General features: G+C 41.5%; 1 protein-coding gene across 1 annotated transcript; it reads left to right on the forward strand.

Annotated features, from left to right (window-relative positions):
* Window positions 1-316: 316 nt before the first annotated feature.
* Mmp10 (matrix metallopeptidase 10) lies at window positions 317-9,268 on the forward strand. Its single transcript, XM_052726744.1, has 10 exons — window positions 317-421; window positions 1,011-1,255; window positions 1,344-1,492; window positions 1,934-2,059; window positions 3,454-3,618; window positions 5,183-5,324; window positions 6,153-6,286; window positions 6,942-7,101; window positions 7,842-7,945; window positions 9,168-9,268. Exons 1-10 carry the CDS (start codon window positions 317-319, stop codon window positions 9,266-9,268), a joined length of 1,431 nt encoding a protein of 476 aa, XP_052582704.1.
* Window positions 9,269-9,923: the final 655 nt, after the last annotated feature.

A 9,923-nucleotide genomic window follows, 5' to 3' on the forward strand; every position in this document is an offset into this window, starting at 1 on the left:
CATTCTGGATATCCTTGGTCTTTGGTGGTCTCTCTGGGGGTGATCTGGGCATAACACTCCAGTCAGTTCCTTTTCCTCTTTATAAACACAGAAGCCACTTCCTTGAGATTAAGCATTCTTTCAAGTTTAGTAGGTTGAGGGATTCACTGATGTAAGCTACTCTGTCTTCATGCTGAGTTTTGTGAATGAGCTTGCACACGTGAGTCATGCTGTTAGTGACCTAAACACTGACTCCCTATAAAAGAGTGGCCACTAAAACGAAGCTATAGAAGTCAGGAACTGGAGAAGGATTGCTTTACAAGTCAAGACTGTCTGGATGGAGCCGCTGGCCATCCTGGCAGTGCTGATCCTGCCCCTCTCTTCAGCATATCCTCTGCACGGGGCAGTGAGCAAAGACCACCCCAGCATGGAGTTTGCTCAGGTAAGCAATCAGTGAGGGATCCACTTCAGCCCAAGTGGAAGGATAACTGTGCCTCCTTGATCTTCCAACAGGAGTAGATGACTTGATGAGAAGTCGTGTGAGAGGTAGAAACTCTGTCTTTACAGAGGAAGGCAGCGAGGCCAGGAAGGAGGTGTACTTACTCAGGGTGGATAGCTGGAGGCAGCACCAGTCGACAAGAGACGATGGGGATGGATGAGATCTCTCTTGCTTCAGAGTTATTTATCTCCTACAACTTCAAGAAATAATGCTTACTCTAATTTTTCGTTTGTGAAAAAAAATGAGTTTATCTAACACCAGTCAGTATTAGCAGCAGGTCTGTGTTAATAATGGAAATGGAAACTTAGATACATTCACTTAATGTACTCACACACTTAGGCCAGTTCCCTTACTTTTGTAGCAAATTAAATTGCAATGAAATAATAAAATGGGGCAAAAATTAATAGTGAAAAAATTAAAAGTATGACTCCTACTTTTGCTTCTGGGAATAATTAAAATAAATTTTGAGGTTTGTATCAATGGTTTAAAATTCATAGTCACAGCTTTAAAACTGTGCTTGTCACTCCACTAGCAATATCTAGAAAAGTACTACAGCTTTGAAAAAAATGTGGAACAAGTGTTTAGAAGAAAGGACAGCAGTCCTGTGGTCAAAAAAATCCAAGAAATGCAGAAGTTCCTCGGGCTGGAGATGACAGGGAAGCTGGACTCCAGCACAATGGATGTGATGCTGAAACCCAGGTGTGGCGTCCCTGACGTTGGTGGCTTCACTACCTTTCCAGGGTCACCAAAGTGGAGGAAAAACCACCTCACCTACAGGTAATGGGTCCAGTTTTCACTGAGTGTTAACACTGTGTCAGAGGCATCACGGCGGCACACACTATCTTCTTCCATTTCTCTCATCCAGGATTGTGAATTATACACCAGATTTACCGAAAGAGAGTGTGGATTCTGCCATTGAGAAAGCGCTGAAAGTCTGGGAGGAAGTGACCCCGCTCAACTTCTCCAGGCTCTCTGAAGGAGAGGCTGACATCATGATCTCCTTCGCAGTTGGAGGTAATGAAGTTGTACAGTCACTCATCTGATGTTTGAGTTGTTCAGGCACCTAAAACAAAGTACCTCACACTGGGAAATTTGTAAACTACAGAAAGGTACTGCTTGGAGTTCCAGAAGATGAGTAATACAAAAAAAGGGGCCACAGACTGTGCTTGGTGAGGGTCTGTTATTAGGTAACACCTGTGTTTCCTCGTGTAGCAGAAGTGGCCAAGAGGTTTCTCCAGCTTCTTTCACCTGGGTACTAACAATCACAGAGCACTCAGACCCTGAGCATCTTCTAAAAGAGCTGCCTTGTGATCCCATCACACTGGAGATTACATTTCAACATGAGAATTTTGAGAGACATCAACATTCAGACCACACAGTCCCTGTGCTGCTTTGCTGAAAAGGGTTAGAAGAAATTCTTACTAGTTATATTTCCATAACTTTGTTTTCCTTCAGAACATGGAGACTTTTATCCTTTTGATGGACCAGGACAGAGTCTGGCTCATGCCTACCCACCTGGGCCTGGATTTTATGGAGATGCTCATTTTGATGAGGATGAGAAATGGACACTGGGACCCTCAGGTAGGATGAGTTCAAATATGAGTTGTCCAAGAATAGCTTGTCTAGAGCAAGCCTCAAATGGAATGTTCTGCTAGCTTCAATTTCTGATTATCTGTGTGGCAGCCTGAAGCCCTATTCATCTAATCATTACTAAAAAACTGTAAACTGCTTCTTTCTTTGTTCCCATCAAGTACAATACAGTAAGCCCCATTAGATATCATTTCTACAACTCAGGATCTTGTACAGGGTTCAAGTGTATTATAAGTAATACTGTTTACCATTCCAATAATAAATGAGTAGTGTTGAGTGAATAAGTTGAAGCCCCAAAGGTTGCCCTTGACTTTGAACTCTCATTTGCTCCTTTTTCTTTTAAATGTAGTGATTGGGAGAAAATGCCAGAAGCTAAAGGAAGATGCTCTGTTTGGATAAGCATGCCACCTTTGCTAGCTCGGAAGCCTTTCTCCTCCCCCACTTTTTTTCTGAAAAACATTATTGAGTCTAGACATGGTGACTACTATTAACTACACTCTACTTAAATTTTATAAATGGCATTTGGACTTTGGAGACAGACTGTTGAAACAATCACAGCTTCTGGATTTCTTGTTAGACCATTAATATGAAGCAAGTCTCTACTAACTGTGTAGGTCTGCAGCAATGCCACATGATGAACAATATTTCCAAAATTGCCTGAACTTCTGGTTTAATGATTAGCACTGACATAACCTTTCATAATGTGAGGCAACTCTGAGTCCTGCTGTGTTCACAGCAGAAACAGGCAATGGACATGTTTCTATTTATAATGGGATTTGTGCTCTTCATATGGCACCCCTCACTAGGAGATGGATTTTCTCTAAATCTAGTTTTTGATGGTTTCATAAATATATATGATACTCCATGAATTTATTTATTCCCATTAACCTCTCTTGGGAAGGTTTTTATAAAAATCAAAGGTTGATGATGGTGTCCCCATAGTTTTGTTACTTAAGAGATTGAAGAATATATAAATAGTTTGTGATTGATTTGAACTGTGGTTAAACCAGTTTGTTACTAAATATTAACAATGGTTTCTGATTTCTAGACAACAAAGGTTTATTTTTATTGGCATGTGATTCATCTTGGTCCTGCCAAAGAAATCTCTTCGGGAAACAGGACTTACTACTGTTGATATAGGAAAAGTGACCTAGTATCCTGACTAAGGGGACTGTTAGAAAGCAGCTAGTGAAAAACTGTCTTAGACACTGACTTCAAGTTAGCCAGGAAAGATATGTGATGGAGTATGCCAGTTAGTGAGTCAACAAATAAGGAAGAGGCAGCGTCTGATCCTGAGGGTGCCCTGTGCAGTTGGCTGGAGTAATATGTGCATGTCTGTGGAAGAGTAACTGCTAGGCTCTGAATATTTGTGGTTTCTCAAACAGGGACCAACTTATTCCTGGTTGCTGCCCATGAGCTTGGCCACTCCCTGGGTCTCTTTCACTCAGACAACAAAGAAGCTCTGATGTATCCAGTCTACAGGTTCTCCACAAACCCGGCTCAGTTCCGGCTTTCTCAAGATGATATAAACGGCATTCAGTCCCTCTATGGTGAGCATGAAGAAATAAGGGCCCAGGGCATTCTGTTTGTTTGCTTACTCTCATAAGTGCTCTTTGAGAATACTGTACATGTCATTAATAGCAGTAAGGTGTGAGTGGCTGATCATCTTTCCCTCAGCCCTGATGACCCAGAAGAAATATAAGATTAATAGCATCAGAAACTAACTTAGACTTGGTGCTTAAAGAAGTTTCTGAGCTCAGATCTCCACAAAATGAGGAAGGAGTCCCAAAAATGATCAGGAGAGAAACTGGCATGCAAATCTTTAAACAGTGTCTGACCGCTTGACCAAGGCCACAAGACTGAGTTTATCTCAAACGTGGTAAATGGGAAGCAATGGGATTCCATAAGGACACAGGTCAGGTATGTCCCTGCTGGAGTTCATGCCTCTTGTAAGGAGAGAACTTGCAAACGTGAAGACCCACTTGTCTGACTGGGATGGTATTCCTCTTCCCTGATACCTACAAAAACCCTGAGTGATGGTGACTCAAGATGACATCCAGGTTGTCAGGAGATCCTGAGACTTAAACAGAAGTCACTCTAAGGCTGATGCAATCAGGCATTTACAAAGAGCTGTGGAATATGGAGGAACTGTTAGGGAGGGAGCTTTAGGTGTGAAGGTCCAAGGATCAGATGACCAGAGGACAGTGTTTGGGTGTACCTGAGGGCAGGCTGGCTCCTACTGAGCTCTCTTATCCACTCACCTCCTGGTGGGTCAGCTGCCTCCAGGTCTTCCACCCTTTCCTTTTCTTGGCAACTCATGTAGCTGTCAGTGACAGCACCCTGAAGTCCCCCACCTGGCAGTCCCCACCCTGACATTCCTGGAACCTGCCTGCCTGGTAGGAATAAGGATATTCTAAAGAGACATTTGGCTAACAACTGGTGAAATGGTGGGCCCATGAAATTCTAATTTCTGAAGGAATCTCATTGTGGGAAAAGACTGAATCCTCCAGATGAGAATGTCTCTACTGAAGAAGCATTTACTCCTTATCTGATCACCTTGGAGGAGAGACAGGAGCTGAGAATGGGGGAGGAGTTTAAGGATAGAAAAAATTCATTATATGGCTTGCTTAGGTTATTTCGTTTTGCATATCACTTGCCTTCTAGCTAAATGGGTTAGGACTCCAAGGACGAATTTGTTGCTTTGTGTCTTCATCAGTATTTCAAATTAGTTACACTGAATACATACGGTGTTTTCAACTCTCATTTTAAAAAGAAAGAACGCTGTACAGTAAGTCTTCAGGAAAGTTTTGCTTTTATTACATGTTATTTATATGTGTGTGTGCCTGTGCATGCATGCTATAGCGCACATGTGAGAGGTCAACCTGTAGGAGTGCATTCTCTCCTTCCGCCATTCGGGTCATGGGAACCCATTCCAAGTCGTCAGACTTGGAAGCACCAGGTTCCTTTAGGAGCTGAGCCTCCTCCCTGGCCCCAGGTTTAAAGGGCTGCATACTGTTTCATCTCAAAACACTGTGAAGAAGTTTGGACAGTGTGTAAATTATTAGATGCACCCCTGATCTTCTAACACTTGCTTCTCCTACCTGTTCCCTTCAGGACCACGTCCCTCCTCTGATGCCATAGTGGTACCTCTGTCCTCTGTCTCACCAAGACCTGAGACCCCAGTCAAGTGTGATCCTGCTTTGTCCTTTGACGCTGTCAGCACCCTGAGAGGGGAACTCCTACTCTTTAAAGACAGGTTAGAACACAACATTGTATTTCCCTAGCTACCCTTTTGGTGTTCGATGCTCAGAGAGGAAAATAAACTTGGGATTATATATATTTATATAATAAATACAATGTAGTATGATTACAACATATTCCCAGCATGTTTTAAAATCACTCAGCTCTGGTTTATATTGCATTTTTAAAGATCTCCTTGGAATTGTCCAGATTATTTCTTTCTAGACTCCCAGAAGAGGATTTTTGGTCCATAAATCAGGGAAATTTGTCTCTTTTTTATATTTTTCACTCTTTATATACCATGACTCAAAGAACTTCTAAAAGTGCTAGCCATCTTTAGAACCAGACAAGTATCTTTATCCTTGCTAGAAAGTGCTATTATTTCAATTAATTCATTTTAGAAAAGGTGATACATACTCATACACAATACTCAAATAGTACCAAAAGATATAAGAAAAGCCCTTCTGTTTCGGCTGTCCCAGATCCCTGCCTGTGTGTACCGACTGCTACCAACTTTCTTTGTCCCGCTTTACCAAGGTGCTTACATTTAAAAAAGTACAAACATTAAAATACATTTAATATTTGAATATGTAATTTTTAAAATATTAATGGATTCATAAAATACATACTATTTCACATACTTTTGAATGGATTTGAGCTGAGTAATCTTATTGGAACAGGGTGAACATCCCGTCACCCTAAGCTACATCCATCACCTGGAATCACATGTAGGACATGCAGTGAGCACTGCTGTGAAGAGGGGAATCATTGTTGACCAGAGACTGTGCCCTTCTGTGCTTATTGTTCTAAAGGGAAAGGCTGTTGCAGTTCTCATATATTGCAGGTACTTTTGGCGCAAAACCCGCTGGAATTCTGAGCCTGAAGTCCATTTGATTTCGGCATTTTGGCCCTCTCTTCCTTCACACTTAGATGCTGCCTATGAAGCTCACAATAAGGATAGTGTTTTCATTTTTAAAGGTAAGAACTGTACACATTTTTGGCTTTGCTGAAATAAAGCTTACTGTAAAACCTTCAAAGCATGAGTTTTCTCCATTGTGTTAAATTTTAGATGTTTTATTAGAAGAACAAGTCAGAATTGGTGATTGTGAATAAGTGTTTTAATAGTCTGACCTACCAAGGAGAACCTTATGAGGGAAGTCTAAGAAGTGTAGACCAAGAGGCCATTAGAAGAAATGACTAGAGCTGGCTACTGTAACCCAGAGAATAAATATAGAAATATGGAATAAATACAGAAAAATGACTATGGAAAGGGCAGTGAATCTGCTCATCTATTTTTTCATTTGCCATTTCCCCCTCACTCAGAAAGTATTATTTTTGAGAGAAAGTCTCACTATGTAGCTCTGGCTGGTCTCAAATTCACTGTGTAGACCAAGCTGGCTTCAGACTCACAGAGGTTCCCCTACCTCTGACTCCCCAGTGCTAGGATCAAAGGTGTGTGCCACCACAGCCAGCCAGGAAACACTTTTTAAAATACCAGCTATGGACTAAGCGTGGAGTTGGGGGTTGGAATGAAAACCAAGACTTCATCTTTCACCTTTATCAAACAATTCACTGTTCTTGTTTCTAAAATCAATTAGTTTCACTCAACATTTCTTGGGAAATTTTTCAACAGGAAGTCAGTTCTGGGCAGTCCGAGGAAATGAGGTCCAAGCGGGTTATCCAAAAGCGATCTACACTCTGGGCTTCCCTCCTGCTGTGAGGAAGATTGACGCAGCTGTTAACGACAGCAACAACAAGAAGACGTATTTCTTTGTGGAGGACAAATACTGGAGGTGAGCTACCGTGGGAAACTTTGCTTGGAGCCTAGTTACAGGAGTCAGTTTCCTTTCTGTCGGGATACCTGCCCACCCTCTAATGCTTCCAAACCTCAAATGTTCACACTAAGCAAAAGATAGCATGGTGGTTCAATTTCACAAACACACAGGGCTTACCAGGTGCACCTATCCAGACACCAGCGGACATGAGGAAGTGTGAACCTGAGGGCCACAGGACAGTGTCTTCTCACGCCATTGTCACTCAGCACGTGGCTGCCATGTAGAGCCAGGTGTAGCAGACTGTAGGGTCTACCAAGTCCTGGTGTGGTAAATACCAAGTCTGTTTTTAGCCAACTTTTTAAACTTAGCTTCCATCTTCTGTTTATATAGATTTTATGTATTTATGACAGGTAGATTCTTGGGTTTTGTGTGTCCAGGCTTAGAAAATTGACCTTAGGTGCATATATAGAACTTATATATATAGCATATATATATAAATTTATATATATATGGAATTTATATATATAGCATATATAGCATGATGTCCCTGTTTCAGGAGATCATTATTCTACAAGAGATGCTCACAAGCCCAGAAAGTTCACATGTTACCATACCCCCTCCAACACAAAAAGTATTTAGTGCTGCACAATTTGAAAAGTTGCCCTAGGACCCCACACTGGACTGTTAGCACTGTGTGACAGCGTGTGTATGACGGGACTTGTCTTGTTGTGGATCTGAATTCCTTTTACTTGCTATAGATTTAATGAGAAGACAAATCTGATGGATAAAGGCTTCCCCAGGCTGATTAAAGATGACTTTCCCGGAGTCGAGTCACGGGTGGATGCGGTGTTGCAGGCCTTTGGTAAGGAGAACTTCATGCCATCAGCAGTGGGGGCGTTTGGGCACTTAAGTGTCTGTGAAGCTGTTTGAACTGGTAGCTTACTATTAAAAAAGTTACAATAAACATTTGCCTACAAATTTTTAAGTAATATTCACAAAAACTTATCAAAGTTGGTTGATTTTATGTGATGTCAAAACTTGATAAGGTTGTTAAAATGTCAATAATGAAGTGAGAAATCAAAAAGCTTTCAAATCATTTGCCTTATGTCGTTTTTACTCAAATCCTGAGATATTAACTTGAAATTGATGCCAATTGGGTCTAAAATTCTGTTTTTCTTTAACAATTTTCAATATTCTGTCCCATGACACTGGGACATCGTTCACACCACTGTACAGCCAAGTGTGAGCCAGGCTGGCTGGTAGCTGGTTCCATCCCCATCAGCCCTTGTCTCCTATCCCAACTACCATGCCTGGGCTTCTATTGCAGTCTGAAATTACTTACATTGTTCACTAGAAAATAGATACCATCCTTTCATGTGCTCAAATGACAAAATTTGATTGCTAGTAATGGGCTTATGGGAAAACAAAACGTTCGCTTGCTCCTTCTGAAGGCATATCTGGGGGATCTCCCTGGGCTTCAACTGTGGTACTCATGAGACCACTGACATTGTTATTAAAACAACTTGCCCATAATATTCACAAGAAGAAAATGAACCCCAGATGAGTTTCATTTGCCTAACTCACTTGGGTCCATTGACTCCCACACCATGATTTAAGAGCTAGTTGGTACAAGGGAGTTTGGAAAGAAAGGAAGGAAAGGAAGGGAGGAAGGAAGGAAGGAAGGAAGGAAGGAAGGAAGGAAGGAAGGAAGGAAGGAAAGAAGAAATATTAAAATCCTTTCTAATTCTATCTGTTTAATAGTAGTATATCCTGGTGTTTTAGCATGCTGGCTTCAGAGCCAGAGAAATGAGATGGAATCCTTCCTCTGCTGTTCACTGGGGCTATTGCCTTGGGAAAATGTTAACACTTTCCTAATTTTCAGTTTGTCCTCATTCGGTTTGGCAGACATTTTTGGTAAGGATTCATCAATGAGTTAAAATCATGCAAACCATTCAGCTCAGTGCCTGGCAGACATCACCTAGCCTACACCCTCCTCCATCAGCTCGTGTTCTTTCTTAGTTACTCATATCATAAATTTGATTTATTTAAGGTAGTGTCATCATTTTTCTTATCTGTGTCTGCAGGTTTTTTTTATTTCTTCCACGGATCATCACAGTTTGAGTTTGACCCCAATGCCAGGATGGTGACACACACCCTGAAGAGTAATAGTTGGCTTCTGTGCTGAATGTCATGAGGAGACATGTACAAGTACTGTAAAATGAGCCCTGCCATTTCTCACCTAACTTATTATGTGTCAGGATGATTAACTATTCCTGTATGTTCTGTGGCTCAAGAAGATGAGCCCAGAAGATGTCTTTCTTAGAGAGCATTACCTGAGCTCCTGTACTTGCTCTTGAGTTATATTGCACAGAAGTGAAAATTTCTCATTGCAGTTGGTGAGAGGATGCATCTCCACGGGTACTTTATTGTTTAATAAAGAGCTTTATTTTTGGACCATTCCTGGCTTCCTAGAGTAATTCCTGCTCAGAACATTAGTCGTGCTGTGGACTGAGAGTCTGAAAGACAAGATGCATAGGAGCAATGGAGCATGCACTTCTCAGATGGGGCCATGTGGAGTGTCTGCACCAACAAAATCTTTACTTTTGTCTCATACACGTTGCATTCTCTATGTATCTAAAGAAGAACGAGATACATTAAGAGTTGCCCTGAAAGACTGAGGAAGGAGCCTTCTAGAATACTGAAGCCTGCAAACCAAGGTTGTGAGCTAGTCCACTTTAGGAATTTACATGTAGGGAAACAAAATTAATTTGGAAACTTAGTCATCTCTTCCTTTCTTCACTGGTACTCCTGCCTGTCACAGAGAAGGGAGTTCTCATAAC

Source organism: Peromyscus californicus, unplaced genomic scaffold (assembly GCF_007827085.1).
Source record: "Peromyscus californicus insignis strain IS unplaced genomic scaffold, ASM782708v3 Scaffold_11__1_contigs__length_118956290, whole genome shotgun sequence".
NCBI lineage: Eukaryota > Metazoa > Chordata > Mammalia > Rodentia > Cricetidae > Peromyscus > Peromyscus californicus.